At 36.7% G+C, this 15,347-nt stretch overlaps 3 protein-coding genes across 8 annotated transcripts; all 3 read left to right on the forward strand.

The window, feature by feature from the left end:
- Window positions 1-144: 144 nt before the first annotated feature.
- Window positions 145-4,093, forward strand: LOC17875909 (probable isoaspartyl peptidase/L-asparaginase 3). Of its 3 annotated transcripts, XM_023783348.1 has the most exons (8): window positions 145-245; window positions 627-798; window positions 887-951; window positions 1,039-1,434; window positions 1,513-1,571; window positions 1,761-1,865; window positions 2,124-2,348; window positions 4,020-4,093. In XM_023783348.1, the coding sequence occupies exons 1-7, from the start codon at window positions 183-185 to the stop codon at window positions 2,341-2,343; spliced, it is 1,080 nt and encodes a 359-aa protein (XP_023639116.1). In that variant the 5' UTR covers window positions 145-182; the 3' UTR covers window positions 2,344-2,348; window positions 4,020-4,093. The 3 variants fall into 3 exon arrangements, with proteins under 3 accessions (XP_023639116.1, XP_023639112.1, XP_023639124.1); XM_023783344.1 differs by lacking the exon at window positions 4,020-4,093 and having other exon boundaries at window positions 2,124-2,588; XM_023783356.1 differs by lacking the exons at window positions 145-245; window positions 627-798; window positions 4,020-4,093 and having other exon boundaries at window positions 1,023-1,434; window positions 2,124-2,588.
- LOC17876363 (U-box domain-containing protein 52) lies at window positions 2,259-7,565 on the forward strand. Of its 2 annotated transcripts, none has more exons than XM_006281659.2 (9): window positions 2,259-2,348; window positions 4,020-4,232; window positions 4,341-4,462; window positions 4,545-4,854; window positions 4,931-5,370; window positions 5,579-5,680; window positions 5,768-6,196; window positions 6,279-7,037; window positions 7,133-7,565. In XM_006281659.2, exons 2-9 carry the CDS (start codon window positions 4,028-4,030, stop codon window positions 7,313-7,315), a joined length of 2,550 nt encoding a protein of 849 aa, XP_006281721.1. In that variant the 5' UTR covers window positions 2,259-2,348; window positions 4,020-4,027; the 3' UTR covers window positions 7,316-7,565. The 2 variants fall into 2 exon arrangements, with proteins under 2 accessions (XP_006281721.1, XP_023639104.1); XM_023783336.1 differs by lacking the exon at window positions 2,259-2,348 and adding an exon at window positions 3,197-3,894.
- Window positions 7,566-10,390: 2,825 nt separating this feature from the next.
- LOC17875465 (U-box domain-containing protein 51) lies at window positions 10,391-14,442 on the forward strand. 3 transcript variants are annotated; one of them, XM_023777823.1, is made up of 12 exons: window positions 10,407-10,480; window positions 10,581-10,649; window positions 10,911-10,990; window positions 11,064-11,223; window positions 11,317-11,438; window positions 11,538-11,659; window positions 11,746-11,921; window positions 12,004-12,323; window positions 12,413-12,514; window positions 12,608-13,045; window positions 13,137-13,922; window positions 14,023-14,442. In XM_023777823.1, the coding sequence occupies exons 4-12, from the start codon at window positions 11,088-11,090 to the stop codon at window positions 14,206-14,208; spliced, it is 2,388 nt and encodes a 795-aa protein (XP_023633591.1). In that variant the 5' UTR covers window positions 10,407-10,480; window positions 10,581-10,649; window positions 10,911-10,990; window positions 11,064-11,087; the 3' UTR covers window positions 14,209-14,442. The 3 variants fall into 3 exon arrangements, with proteins under 3 accessions (XP_023633590.1, XP_006280030.1, XP_023633591.1); XM_023777822.1 differs by having other exon boundaries at window positions 10,391-10,653; XM_006279968.2 differs by having other exon boundaries at window positions 10,391-10,649.
- The last annotated feature ends 905 nt before the right edge of the window (window positions 14,443-15,347 follow it).

Below are 15,347 nucleotides of genomic sequence, written 5' to 3' on the forward strand. Positions count from 1 at the left end.
AAGCTCCAATTAAATAACCGCTGGTTACCAAATTGAAATTGGTTAGTTAAAATCGAGAACCAAACCGATTAAACCGAACGTGCTGACTCATGAGAACTGAGAAGACCAATGGACCTTTAGAGTCAACAGAGCAGTCATTGTAGTAGATTATTGTAGCTCAATGCCTTATTGAGCTCACAGCCATGGCGAGAAGCGATCTTTTGACTTTTGTCTGGGCTATTCTTCTGTTTCTGACTCCCCTTACGGTAAGCCTCTAAATTGGTTTTTACGGCTTTATATGAAAATCTCAAGCCAAATGGAACTGGGAAAGAAAAATCGGATCTTTGATCACTTTAAGACGTGGGTGGATCCGTACATTGGGTTTCTACTTCTTGGTAGATATATCTCTTTGAAATTCTAGTTTCGGACGTTTAATTTTGCCAAATTTGAGTGCTTTTCTAACTTTGGGAATGTTGGCTGAAATCGGAGCAATAGCTGTTTGTTATTTATGCTGGACTTGGATACATTTCAATATTTCGTTCAATGCCTAAATCATCGGAATTCGTATTTAACTTAACCTCATGGACTTGAGTACTTGACACTTCTCATAGAACAATATGGATTTATCTATGAATGGTTGGTTTCAGGTAGCTGAAGCGGAATTGGTGAAACCTGACAAGTTTCCAGTAGTGGTGAGTACTTGGCCTTTTCTTGAAGCTGTTAGAGCCGCTTGGAGAGCAGTTGATAATGGCAGCTCTGCAGTAGAAGCTGTTGTGGAAGGTTGTTCTGCTTGTGAGGAACTTCGCTGTGACGGTACAGGTGTGACTATAGTCTTGGCACTATCTTTTGAATTCACTTCACTAATGTTCTCTCTGAAAGTTTTACTTCTCTTTGTTGGTATTGATAGTTGGGCCTGGCGGAAGTCCGAACGAGAATGGTGAGACCATGATTGATGCTTTAGTCATGGATGGGGTAATAAATCATTGGTATCTCACTATAAAAGTCCCATTTGATTTAAGATCTTGAAAATGACTCATTTTTAGGTTATTCTTTGGATAGGTGACTATGGAGGTTGGAGCTGTTGCTGCAATGCGGTATGTTAAAGATGGTATTAGAGCTGCAAATCTAGTGATGAAATACTCTCAACACACCTTGCTCGCGGGAGAAGGAGCATCAACTTTTGCAATCTCCATGGGTCTTCCCGGACCCATGAACTTAAGCTCCCCTGAATCCGTAAAGAAGTGGTCAGACTGGAAAGAGAATCGATGTCAACCCAATTTCAGGAAGAACGTACTCCCTGCAAATGACTGTGGACCGTACAAGCCAAACAATGGTGCTATGACTGTTTTTGGAGAAAAACTTACTGAATCTTGCCAAATGAGAAAGATTGAGTATAGAACTCCTCTTGTTGGTCCTCACAATCACGATACCATATCAATGGCTGTCATTGACAAAGTAAGATGAGTTTCAGTTATATTCTCTGTACATTTTTATTTCCATGATGAGAAAATCTGAGTGTAGTCTTTTCTATAGATGGGACATATAGCTGTTGGGACATCGACCAATGGAGCCACATTCAAGATTCCTGGAAGGTAATGCTATTAAAACCAAGCATTGTCTCTGACGTAAACCAACCCTATCTATCTCGCCTGCCTCCTGATTGTTTGTATGTGTGAAGAATATGCTCAAAATGGATTTAATGTGTTACCAATATAGCTTCTTTAATCCTTATATCATTAAAGATTCAATGAAAACCCTTAAACCTAGCTTGCGAAACACAGGGTCGGTGATGGGCCTATCGCTGGTTCATCAGCCTACGCTGATGATGAAGTAGGTGGATGTGGTGCAACTGGGGATGGCGACACCATGATGCGCTTCCTCCCTTGGTAATTACCCAATCTCCTTGAACAAAGGAACACTTTTGTGCTTTTTGTTTCTATCTTCAATGCTATCTATTGACTGACCAAGAAATGTTTTTCTCAGTATCTTACGATGGTCACTTATGAATCTTTGTCTAATTCTTGTGTCACTAAAATTGAAATCTTAAGTGTGTATGCATGTAAAAGTAAAAGAGTTATTATGTTTTTTCATGTGTTATATCGAGCTATAATGGTTCTTCTTCTTCTTCTTGGTTGAGATTTTAGTTACCAAGTTGTGGAGAGCATGAGACGAGGAATGAAACCAGAAGAAGCTGCAAAAGACGCAATCTCGAGAATAGCAAGGAAGTTTAGAGATTTCGTGGGAGCCGTAGTGGCAGTTGACAAGAACGGGTCTCACGCAGGAGCTTGCCATGGCTGGACGTTTCAGTACTCAGTACAGAACCCTGACATGGACGACGTTCAAGTCTACACAGTGCTTCCATGAAACCGGTAAATTGTATCTACTACTAGATTATATGAAAACTGAGTTTCTTGAAATTTGTTTATGAAACATCATCATAGGATAGAAGGTTTCTTAAGTAGTTACAGAAACAGCACGAAGTTCATGTCTGGAAAAACAGAATGGCAAATCTTGTTTGGAGTATAGTATTGATTTTACTAAAAGAAATAGAAAACTCTGTTCCCGATTGGGCCGATTTAATTTGTCTGAATTGATCAGACAGAGACTAAGGGGGGTGTATTCAAAGTAGCATTTTAAGAGATTTGAGTTTTAATGAGATTTTGATGATTTTAGGTAACTTCATATGATTTATGTAAAATTCTTTCAAATCCCACCTAAAACTATGAGATTTGGATTATTATATTTTTAACTAAGGAAGTTCTCTGAAATCCACTAAAATCCTCTGAAATCATTTAAAATCAAATCCACAAACTGTTTTCAATAACAGTGGATTTTAAGGTGTATTTTAAAATGATTAGTTCAATAACACTGGATTTCATGAGACTTTTTAAAATTCATGATTGAATAACACTGGATTTGTAAACCTTTTACAAATCACTTGAAATTCCACTTTGAATACACCCCCCTAAGGAATTGTGTTTTTTTTTCAGTAAACAACAAAAACATATGAACATAGTTGACTTTCTCTGTGATTGATTACACGAGCGCATAAAAAAATTGGGGAATTCTTCGGTATATCCTCTTCGATCCTATTTCTAGTTGTTGCAGTTTTTAATATTATACTAAAGGATGATAAAATATATATATATATATATATATATATATATATAATACATGTTAGTATAGTTTTTGTATTATTAGTATTATCATAAAGTTAAGTAAGAAGATAGTTTATTAAAAAAAGGATAAGACGTGACAAAAATGAGGACAATGTCATGTAGGCAACTAAATCCTAAGATTGACATCTTTATCATTTCAAGCTTTGATCTTATTATCTAATCCCTAAATAGATAACTAAAATTTAAGTAATACGAACCGTAAAAAAACAAGTGTGTAGGTTCTAAATTTCAATAATTTATGAAAACCAATGTAATTTTTTTTTCTTTTTAATTTATTTTGTAGGTTGTTTATAGTACATTTCCTCCCGATTTACGTATAGTTTTTCTTTTTAATTCTTTTTTCTCAAGCCTTTTATTGTTTGGAATATTTTATTTGTTTGACTTTAATTTATTTGGATTTTAAATACAAAAACTGCAATCGGAGGTATATACCAACGTAAAAGCGAATATAACGATTTTAAATAGTTAGCTATTTCACTAATTAAAATTTTAAGAACATAAAACAGAGAAAATGTCTGTATAACGAAGGAAAATAATAAATAAAAAAGGATTAATTAGTGAGCTGATTATATTATATAACACAGTATATAAATGGGGGATTGTGGCGGCAACAACGTGCTTGCTTGTGTCCTAATCCTTTCCCTCTCCGTCAATTATTTCTTCTTAAGAAAATGTCCTATGATCACCAAACTACTTAGGGTTCTTCTTTGTTCTCTGCTTTAACCGAACTCCCAGGGTAAGCTCTGCTCTGTCTGAAGCTCTATCCATTGCTCTGTTACATTTACATCTGAATGCTTCTCAATTCGCCAGCAAAACGCTATCTTCTTGAAAGAGTTTGAAACCCTGTTTTGTAAGTTTCAGATTAAACCATGGAAGAGAAAAAAGCAGCTAGAGCGTTAAGCGAGCACCTATCTCTACCTCCTCCACCATCTCCCGTTATAGCGGTAGCTATTAATGGTAAGAAGAAGAGCAAATACGTTGCATTCTGGGCTCTTGAGAAGTTCATACCCGAAGGCTTCTCTGATTTCAAATTGCTCTATGTTCGTCCTCCTGTCACATACATCCCTACCCCAAGTAAGTTTTGACTTCAAAATGATTCAGAATCTTATCATTTATGGAAAAGATCAATGTTGTGGGTACAAAGATCGAGTCTTTCTTATTTTTGGTACGGTTTGATTTCAGTGGGGAATGCCATATCGGTATCAGAGCTTAGAGACGACGTAGTATCAGCGTACAGACAAGAAGTGGATTGGCACACAAACGAGATGCTTCGTCCATACAAGAAAATGTTTGAAAGGAGAAAGGTTCTGTCTCAAGAATTCTAAAACTCTCCTTTTGTTTGATCTGTTTTCCCAAAATCTGAAAGTGTAACATATGGAACAAAAGGTGCAAGTAGAGATTTTGGTGTTGGAGTCACACGAGCCTGTAGCTGCCATAGCAGAAGAGATTGCTGGAACTGGAGTCACCAAATTGGTTATAGGAATGTCTCTTCGCGGATTCTTCTCAAGAAAGATCGATATGTCTTCTTTGATCGCGACAGCTGTCCCGAGATTCTGCACAGTCTATGTGGTCTCAAAGGGTAAACTAGCTTCCGTGCGCCCTTCTGATTCAGATGCTAGCGGAAGCATACGATTCGAAAGAACCGAGAGAAGCAGTTCAACCAGTGGCTCTACTGATAGTCCTAGACTCCCTTCTGGTAAGTTTGACATCAATTATATTGAACTGCGTCTTTAAAAATGTCAGCTATCTGATTTGATAAAAATCTAAAACAGAGTACCAAGACTTTCTCTCGTTTGTTTCGGAAGCGCAATCCCGAGTCTCTCCTATGTCTCCTGCTCCAAAACATTCGATGAGCACCAGCGCGGTGATTCAAATGGAGACGAGTTCTAGCGAAGCTGACCAAGAGGAAGTATCTAGAGGGAGAGGAATGGAGATTGTACAAAGCGGTAACGAATGGACGAAGAATAAGGATGAGAGTTTTAGTGCCTCGTTTCCAATGGGGACAGAGGCGTATCACGCGATGAGCTGGGCTTCTAAATGGAGAGACCACGAGAATCGGAGAGAGATCATGAGCTCGTCTTCGAGCAACAACCACGACCTAGCGAATATGGATTGGGGTGCAGTGGTTCCTGAGAACTATTCTTTTGTTTCTCATTGTGCCTCTAACATGTCTGATGGACTCCTCAGTGTCCATTCCGTGACCGATAATCAGGTAAATTGATTGTCTTCATTCTTGAATCTGTTTTGTTCAGAGAGAGCAGGACAGCTTTGTTCGTTTCTCTGTGTCTGGTGCTCATGAATTGAGAGTCAGAGTCTAGAGTCACCATATTGTTTTGCTGAAGTAGATTTTCTTGATCTTGATTCTGTATTTCCAGAGAGACGGAATTGGTTCGAAACTGAAACTGGTTCTGATTTTGCAGGTGAATCTGAGCTTTGAGATTGAGAAGCTGAGAGCCGAGCTGAAACATGTTCAGGAGATGTATGCCATGGCTCAAACCGAGACTGTGGATGCTTCCAATAAGGTTTAATTCAAGTTCTTGAGCCACATATACCTTGGCGTCTTTTGCTTTTTTTTTGTTAACATTTATGTGTTCTTGATTTAATTGCAGCTAACTGAGCTAAACCAGCGGCGATTCGAGGAATCTGAGAAGCTTGTGGAGCTGAAGGAAATGGAAGAAGTAGCGAAAGATACTGCGTCAAAGGAGAAGCAAAGGTACGAAGAGGCAATGAAGGAAGCGGAGAAGGTTAAAGAACTCATGATGAAAGAGGCTTTACACAGAAGAGAAGCTGAAATCAAAGCAGAGCGTGACGCTAGAGAGAAAGATAAGCTCCAGGCATCTCTTGTTTCTCCAGGGATCCAATACCAACATTATACCTGGGAGGAAATCGCAGCCGCGACTTCTGACTTTGCGGAAAATCTCAAGATTGGAATCGGAGCCTATGGAACCGTCTACAAATGTAATCTGCATCACACAACGGGCGCTGTCAAGGTCCTCCATGCAGGGGAAACTCAGCTCTCTAAACAGTTTGATCAAGAGGTTAGAAAATCATATACTATTGACCAAAATCCAAGGGATTATGCCATTGGAGCCTAAATATTTGGTGTTTCTCTTTTGACAGCTTGAGATCTTGAGCAAAATCCGACATCCTCACCTAGTCCTCCTTCTCGGGGCATGTCCTGAACGAGGCTGCCTCGTCTACGAGTACATGGACAACGGAAGCTTAGATGACCGGTTGATGCTAGTCAACGACACACCTCCGATCCCTTGGTTTGAGCGTTTCAGGATCGCTTTAGAAGTAGCTTCCGCGCTCGTCTTCCTCCACAAATCCAAGCCTAGACCCATCATTCACCGTGACCTCAAACCAGGAAACATCTTACTTGACCACAACTTCGTCAGCAAACTCGGAGATGTTGGTCTGTCCACAATGGTAAACCAAGACGACGCATCTTCTAAGCTAACCGTCTTCAAGAAAACAAGTCCCGTGGGCACGCTCTGTTACATCGACCCTGAGTATCAGCGGACCGGGATTATCTCACCTAAATCAGATGTGTACTCTCTAGGAGTTGTGATTTTACAGCTGATAACCGCGAAACCCGCTATAGCGATTACTCACATGGTGGAAGAAGCGATTGGGGACGATGCTGAGTTTATGGCATTGCTGGATGTGAAAGCTGGGTCTTGGCCTATTAGTGAGACACGTGAGTTAGCTGCTTTGGGACTGTGTTGTACCGAATTGAGACGCAGAGACAGACCGGATCTTAAAGATCAGATCATCCCAGCTTTGGAGCGGCTTAGGAAAGTCGTGGACAAAGCTCAAAACTCGCTCTCGAGAACTCCATCTGGTCCACCATCTCACTTCATTTGTCCACTCGTCAAGGTATAAATAAAAGAACCCTAAAACCTTGGTTAACTTGCAGTACAAGAAAGTTCAGCTTGAATTATAACCTAGTTCTATTTTGGTGTTGGGAACAGGGAGTGATGAACGAGCCGTGCGTGGCTGCGGATGGGTACACGTACGATAGGGAAGCAATAGAGGAATGGCTGAGAGAGAAGGATACGTCGCCGGTGACAAACCTTCCATTGCCTAACAAGAGCCTTCTTGCTAATTACACTCTTTACTCAGCAATCATGGAGTGGAAATCTAATAAACTATAGTGAGCAAGAGATTCGACTATTAAGTACGATCGATTCTTTCAATGTGTTTTTTTTTTACTCTTAAATCTTTTTTTTTTTTTGTGTGTGTTTCTATCTGTTCCCAGGATTTATAATTTGTGTGAGATGCAAGATTACAACTATAGAGAGAGAGATGTCATTCGATTTAATGTTCTTGTGTTTTGGAATCTGTATTGGTTTAGTTTGAACCTCTCCAGAAGTAAAAAAGAAAGAAAAAAACTCTTAGCTTATCCAATCGAGTAATTGATGTATGTTATTCTATATCGTTCTTTGTATATTTCTCTCTTAACTAAAACAAATGTTGATCTAGAAAATAATAAATCTATGAGACAAAGCTAAATAGCTAGAAATCAGAACTTAAGATGATATCGACACTACTAGTGATACAAACCCTTATCCCAATAAATTCAGTCAAAACATTAAATTCGCTCAAGTCCAAATAGAGAAGAATGAAGCTAGAGTGATTGATCTGTATAGGATTTGGACCATCCGTATAAAGATAGAACAAGGGCACCTAACTCTCTTCTTCATGTCAAACACGTCAACTAGTTAAATTCACATCATCAACTTGTAGTTAACGCATATGATAACTTGTGTTTTCTTCTCAATAACGTTTCGTTCGCATCTCAGATAACTGTCACCTGTTTATTTCATCTAGCAATAAATGCCATTTATTGCACGTAATTAATGTTAGAAAGTACACACATGTATACTTCATATTGGACTCGAGCGACTAATAAAGACATCCACGAGTAATCCAATGAGAGGATTATGCGGTTTTTATATTTCTCTGTTTCATAATTCATATTTTATGTTGTTTTTGCATAAACTCTGAAGAAATTTACGCTACTAAATTTTACTATTAACAATTAGTGGTTTCCTTTATCATATTTATCATGAGTAGATCAATTTTTAAGCGTGATGTGTGGACTTACTTACTTTGACATGCATTTCATTAAGGAAAAAAGATGGCTGCCTACACCAACTATAGAGAAATGCATGGTCACAAATGCCAATTATCATATTGTATACTCAACTACACGAAATAGATGTATTGCATTACCACATGCATCAATTATACAACGTCATGTAGTCAACACCATAGACATAAAATTCTGGTACACCGGTCAACTGACTCTGGCGTTGATAGGTGTTAACTCCGGCGTTTACCGTTTTTGACCCAAAAAAATATTCCAAATTTTTTTATATAATTTTATTTTTATTGTTAAAAAAACTAAAAACTGTAATTATTTATAATGAATTGTTATGGTTTTGTATACTTTTAAAAAATATAATCTTAGTAAAAAAATTGTAACAATAATTTTTTTATTTAAGTAAATCACATAATAAGTTAATGGTTTTGATTGACAATGTAAAAATAAGCAATTCTTACTAATTGATAAGATTTTCCAGTTTTAATTTAGATTCTAATATCTTGAGTTATTTTACTATTAGTTTAGCTCTAAATTTAGAATTAAATAATTATAATAAGAATGAATACATTAAAGATTTAAACAAAACTAGTATTTAGATATTGAATATATAAAAACAAAATCAATATTTTTTAATTAATTTTTTTATGGTTTTGTATAATGAAAAATATATAATCTTAGGAAGAAAATTGCTATGATGATTTTGTATTTAAAATAAATCAAATAATAAGTTAATATTTTTATTAACAATATAAAAATAAGTAATTCCCTTACTAATTCACATAATTTTTCTAGTTTTAGTTTAGATTTTAGTATCTTGAATTATTCTACTATATTGAATTTTTCTAGTTTTAATTTAGATTTTAATATCTTGAATTAAATACAAAATCATCATCGTCATTTTCTTCCTAAGATTATATTTTTAATAATATAATATCTTGGAATTGTTTATAGTTTTGTATAATTAAAAATTCAAAATTAATTACAGTTTTTAGTTTTTAACAATAAAAATAAAATTATATAAAATAAAGTTTGGAATTTTTTTTTGGTCAAAAACGGTCAACGCCGGAGTTAACACCGGTCAACGCCAGAATCAGTTGACCGGTGTACCAGAATTTTATGTATATGGTGTTGAATACATGACGTTGTATAGTTGATGCATGTGGCCATGTAATACATCTAGTTCGTGTAGTTGAATATACAATATGATAATTGGCATGTGTGATCTTGCATTTCTCTATAATTCGTGTAGCCAGCCATTTTTTTTCCTTTCATTAAACCATAGCGTACGTCAATGTTCGTATACTTGAGTTTCAAAAGTTCGATGGGAATCATGGGATGGGACATATTTGTGCTTAAAAGTATGAAATTTTTGGAGTATCCAAGAAATGAGCTTCTTGCATATAGAGATATCTATGGGAAGTTCATACATATACCACCAGATCAGATGTGTCTTGTCTATAGAGCTTCGGGTTGTGTTGTCGCCGCAACGAAGTTTCAGGGAGGTGCCAATGCGCGCAGAGAGGTCTATAAGAGAAGAATTCATATCCCATACTTGATACTTCTTACCCATTGTATTGTCATATTCGTCTATTCGAGACATCTTCCCCATTGTATTACTATCATATTATGTGATGATTCGTTTATTAATTTCTAAATAGAGAAATAATCCAGAAATCGAGAAGAAAAAAAAAACTAATTACGTTTTTATTAGTCAAACTTTTTGAAGAAAAATTCATTCGGATATAATCTCTTTTCATGTGACAACAAAGAAGATTCGCAATCGTAATAATATAGTTGAACAAAGAAATAAAAAAAAACAAACAAAATGGTATTTTGGCAGAAAAAATTGAAACTTATATAATCCATCATAATATGAGAACAGCTCAGAAAAATTGAAAAGTCAACAATATTGAATTAAAAAAAAAGTGTGGCAGTCCGACAAAAGCCCCCAAGTTGTTCTGACTTTCAAACGTCATCTCGTTTTCTCAAACCTTAAGTACTTACCGGAAAAGACATCGCATATTCACAGTTTCACACACACACACACAAGAAACTCTTCTAGGCTTCTTTTGACGTTTTCAATTTTCTCATCAGCTTCTTCTTTTTGTATCATTACTTCTTTGAATTTTTGGTTTAGATTATTATACATATATCCCTTAGAATTCAACTTGTTTGCGCATAAATTTCCGTATAACTCCATTTCTTTAATCAGGTAGTCCAATTCACTGACTCATTTTGATTCGTCTTCTTCTTCTTCTTCTTCTTCTTCTCATTCTCTCTCTCTATCTATCTATATATCTCCATTTGTCAAGAAGCTGTTCAATCATCATCAGCATCATCCCCCACGAGTCTTGGAAAAAAGCTTTGAAGTACAAAAACCAGTAGGTATCCTATCTCTCTATCTTCAACTCTTATCTAAAATCATTGCTTCAAAACCAAACCTTAATTAAACCCTGATGATTGATCTTAGCCGTTTAATTGGTTAACCACATCTTTCCATCTTTTTTATTATTTTCTTATAAAACTATTATTATATCCATTAAGGTTTCAAGTTGTTTGATTTTGCCCAGAAAATGTCTCTGTAAATTACCATTTAATTAACATAAAAAACCAGACCAATTCATTACTCTCTCTTCTTTAAGCTGTTTAAATCATCTGCACGACGAGACAAGGTTAAGGAAACCAATACCAAAGATTGAAGCTTTGAAGTCAAAATCGTCAGGTATCTTCAAATCTCTCTACAACTTCAAGGAATCCTTACAACCCTGATGATGATGAATGATGATGGTAATCAGATCTTAGCCGTTGAAAATCAAGAAATGGGAGATGGACCTTTAATCATAGCGGTTGCGATCAAAGGGAACAATAGCAAAACTAAAGGTGTTGTTCGATGGGCACTTCAACAATTTGCTTCTCAAGAACATGTTGTCTTCAAGCTCTTACATGTCCAACCTAGTAAGTCAATTATCTGGACTTTTACTTAAGTTGCAATCTTTAAGTCAAAAATTGGATCTGATTTTCTTTTCTTTTTTTGTTAAAAATATATAGGAGATTCGAATACGGGTTCGACCAGAAGACAAGATTCAAGCACAACAGTGTACAAGAAAGATGTTGATAGAAAAACCAGAGAGATGCTTCTTCCAAGCAGAGACATGTTTCTTCATAGAGAGGTATGTGTCACAGTTGATTTGATTTGATAGGATTAGCTGATGTTTCATGTTTCTGTTATTCTATTTTTGAGAATCTGATAATCTTGTGAAATGTGAAAGGTTCAACTGGATATAATGGTGCTTGAATCAGACGATGTAGCTGATGCAATCTCTAAAGCAGTTCAAGATCATGGTATAAGTGAGCTAGTCATTGGAGTATCCTCTTCTATCATCTTCTCATGGTAACATTTTGAATACTCTCTCAACTTGCGGTTTCTCTGAGTTTTTTCTGTCGATCCGATTCTTTAAATCTTTTGTTCGTTTGCAGGAAGTTGAAGAGAAGCAACTTATCTTCAAGAATCCCAGATGCCACACCAAGATTTTGCACAGTTCATGTTATCTCTAAAGGAAAGCTTCTCAATGTTCGTAAATCGGATATAGACATCGAAACGAGCATCGCAGATGATAGAAGCGAAAGCCGGTTCTCTTCAAGTAGCCATTCAGGTATATAAACTAACTCTGTAGGATACAAATTAAAACCTGTTTTTACCTGCTAGGTTTTGATTGGTTTTTGTAAACATTTTAGGGTCAGTAAGTTCCACATCAAGTCATCAAATCTCATCGACACCTTTACTCTTTCAAAGAATCCAAGCACTTTCAACCGTGAACCAAAAGGTTGGAACAAACATTGGAAAACAGAACAATGAACCGCATCATCATCGTCATAACAGAGCCGAGTCTCTAGACGTGGATGAATCAAACCTACTAAACCAGAAGGGCTTTTACAGAACAAACAGCTCAGGGATTGGTTATGGAGGAAGTGATATTCACAGCTGGAGAAGCTCTCAGATGGAAGAGGCTTCAAGCTCAAGTACCTATAGTGACCCTACTTCATCTAGTAGCCAGGTTTTTACTTTCGTCTCAAAAACCAAATTGGCAAATGAGTCAATGTATGCATTAAGTACTTTTACTAATGTAGTTTTCATAACATGCAGATGAATAAAGACTTTGAGTTAGAGAAGCTGAAGATTGAACTTCGTCACATTAAAGGAATGTATGCAGTTGCTCAAAGCGAAGTCATTGATGCTTCTAAAAAGGTTCATTGTTAGTTACAATATTTGGGATTTTAAGACTCTAGCTTTTTTCGATATTGAAACATGATTGGTATTATTTGTTTTGCATTTTATCAGATGCAAGATCTGAACCAGCGGAGGTTAGAGGAAGCTAATAGGTTCAAGAACTTAACGATAAGAGAAGAGGAAGCGGATGAAGTGGTGGAAATGGAGAAGGAGAGACAAGAAGAAGCGGAAAATGAAGCTGAGCTCGTGAGAGAATGCATTGAGAGAGAAACCGAAGAGAGACTTGAGGCGGAAGCAAGAGCGGAAGAGGTTAGAAAAGAGAAGCAGAGGCTAGAGGATGCACTTGAAGGTGGACCGCTTCAACGCCAACAATACATGAAATTCGACTGGGAAGAGATCGTTGATGCCACGTCATCCTTCTCCGATGAACTTAAGATCGGGGTGGGCGGTTACGGAAGCGTGTATCGGTGTAACTTGCACCACACGACAGTAGCTGTCAAGGTTCTTCATTCAGACAAAAGTAGCTTAACCAAACAGTTTCACCAAGAGGTAAAATTAACACATAACTCACTTCTTAACCTCCAACCAAAATTACTCTTCTGCTAAAAACAATGCCGTTTGTTCAATGATACTTCTTCAGCTTGAGATTCTAAGCAAGATTCGTCACCCACACTTGCTTCTTCTCCTAGGCGCGTGTCCTGAGCGCGGCAGCTTAATCTACGAGTATATGCACAACGGAAGCCTTGAGGAAAGACTCATGAAACGCCTACCAAACAGTAACGTGTCACAACCGCCTTTAAGGTGGTTCGAGCGGTTCAGAATCGCTTGGGAGATCGCTTCAGCTCTGTTTTTTCTCCACACAAACGAACCAAGACCAATCGTCCACCGCGATCTCAAACCGGCCAATATACTCCTAGACCGGAACAATGTGAGCAAAATCGGAGACGTAGGACTCTCCAAAATGGTTAATCTCGATCCTTCTCATGCCTCAACGGTTTTCAACGAAACCGGTCCGGTCGGAACATTCTTCTACATCGATCCTGAGTACCAAAGAACAGGAGTGGTAACCCCGGAATCTGATATCTACGCGTTTGGAATCATACTTCTTCAGCTAGTCACAGGTAGATCCGCGATGGGTTTGGCCCATACGATAGAGAAAGCTTTGAGAGATCAAACCGGGAAATTTACAGAGATTTTAGATAAGACTGCCGGAGATTGGCCGGTTAAGGAAGCGAAGGAGATGGTTATGATAGGGCTTAGATGTGCGGAGATGAGAAAGCGTGACCGTCCTGATCTAGGGGAAGAAATTTTACCGGTTCTTGAACGGTTAAAGGAATTTGCGTCTAGCGCAAGAAACATGTTTACTGAAAACCTAATTGTTCATCATCATAACGCTCCGAGCCATTTCTACTGCCCAATAACAAAGGTAAATATGATAATCAAATCTCATGTCTTATCTCAGGTTTTGTTATTTTTTCTAATGTGTGTTTTTGATTTGGTTTTATGGTTTCATTGATGAAATTTAGGATGTGATGGAGAACCCATGCGTTGCTGCGGATGGGTATACATACGAGAAGAGAGCCATTAAGGAATGGCTTCAGAAGAATCATAAATCACCGATTACGGATTTGCCCTTCCCTAATGATTCTCTACTTCCTAATCACTCTTTGCTTTCTGCAATTAAGGTGTGGAGATCACAATTAATTAAATAAATTAAAAGGTTCATACGGTTAAATTCGTCATTTAACATGCATCGGTGTGATTTAAGATTTGCCCAAAAATATGCATCGTTGTAATTTTTTTTTGTCATACCATTCAATTGTGCGTAGAAGTAGATAAACGTTGATAATATACGCGATTTTTTTTTTGTATGTAAAAGTTATTGTATTTTATAGGTTTTGGCTGCACATTTGCATGAAAATATAAGAGTGTGGGTTTTTGCTGTATCCTATTTTCTTGTAAAATATCCGTTAGCAAATGTGATATCTTTTAATTATAAGAAGATACGTAATGTAACATATCAATCCAATACAAAAGAACAAACATTATACAAAACCACAGTTTTTCTAAAATCTTTAGCTGTGTATGATTTGATCAAAGATGAGACAGGATGGTAAAGCTGGCCTTTAGTTTTCCACTACGAAGATACCATATCTTTTACTGTCTGGTATGTTTTACTGGCCTTTAGTCTCAAGACTCTCAACGAACAATTGCATGGTATGCTTAAAATATTCAATTAATATGTTCTTTCAGGCGATTTTGTTGGATTTCTTAACTTTGCATAAGAATATAATTGTTAACTAGGTTAGTAACTTAGTATACTTTTGGAGATCTGTCACCTAGGGCATTCAATGGTGTGGGTTCTAACTTCTATATAATATTGCTATGAAAGACATAAATATGAAAATAGAATAATAAGTAGCCATACAAATACTGAATGATTGAGTCTATCTAGAATAAAATTGGTTACCATGAAGACATTTAACATAAAACATAAAATTCTTACAAACAAAATTTGATATAGTTTACAAAATGGATATACAATATATAAATAGAAAAAGCTTTATCCAAATATGCAGTGATCAAATATTAGAATGGAAATTATGCATTAAAATAGAAAAAGGAAAAAAGTAGTAAAATCTCTAAAAATTGTAACTAAAACCAAAAGTAGCCGATTGAGTTGTGGTTGTTGAAAGGCGAGTGACATGAAGGTCCCCTTCTCACAGTCCTTCTTTGATACGTATGGTGTTTTGGTGGGGGCTATACAATGGACCATTCGACGTGGGAGAATAATTTTGTCAAAATCCTAATTTAGATTTTCTCTAATTAAACACTTCACTAACCTTCTTTT

This window comes from Capsella rubella, unplaced genomic scaffold, assembly GCF_000375325.1.
Source record: "Capsella rubella cultivar Monte Gargano unplaced genomic scaffold, Caprub1_0 scaffold_8, whole genome shotgun sequence".
Classification (NCBI taxonomy): domain Eukaryota; kingdom Viridiplantae; phylum Streptophyta; class Magnoliopsida; order Brassicales; family Brassicaceae; genus Capsella; species Capsella rubella.

Bases quoted from the DNA above. Each gene is read 5' to 3' on its own strand.
- LOC17875909 (XM_023783348.1), top strand. From the start codon at position 183: ATGGCGAGAAGCGATCTTTTGACTTTTGTCTGGGCTATTCTTCTGTTT. The intron at 952-1,038 runs GTAATAAATCAT...TTCTTTGGATAG, and splicing joins ATGCTTTAGTCATGGATGGG to GTGACTATGGAGGTTGGAGC. The intron at 1,572-1,760 runs GTAATGCTATTA...TGCGAAACACAG, and splicing joins ACATTCAAGATTCCTGGAAG to GGTCGGTGATGGGCCTATCG.
- LOC17876363 (XM_006281659.2), top strand. From the start codon at position 4,028: ATGGAAGAGAAAAAAGCAGCTAGAGCGTTAAGCGAGCACCTATCTCTA. The intron at 4,855-4,930 runs GTAAGTTTGACA...AATCTAAAACAG, and splicing joins TAGTCCTAGACTCCCTTCTG to AGTACCAAGACTTTCTCTCG. The intron at 5,681-5,767 runs GTTTAATTCAAG...ATTTAATTGCAG, and splicing joins CTGTGGATGCTTCCAATAAG to CTAACTGAGCTAAACCAGCG.
- LOC17875465 (XM_023777822.1), top strand. From the start codon at position 11,088: ATGGGAGATGGACCTTTAATCATAGCGGTTGCGATCAAAGGGAACAAT. The intron at 12,515-12,607 runs GTTCATTGTTAG...GCATTTTATCAG, and splicing joins TCATTGATGCTTCTAAAAAG to ATGCAAGATCTGAACCAGCG. The intron at 13,923-14,022 runs GTAAATATGATA...GATGAAATTTAG, and splicing joins TCTACTGCCCAATAACAAAG to GATGTGATGGAGAACCCATG.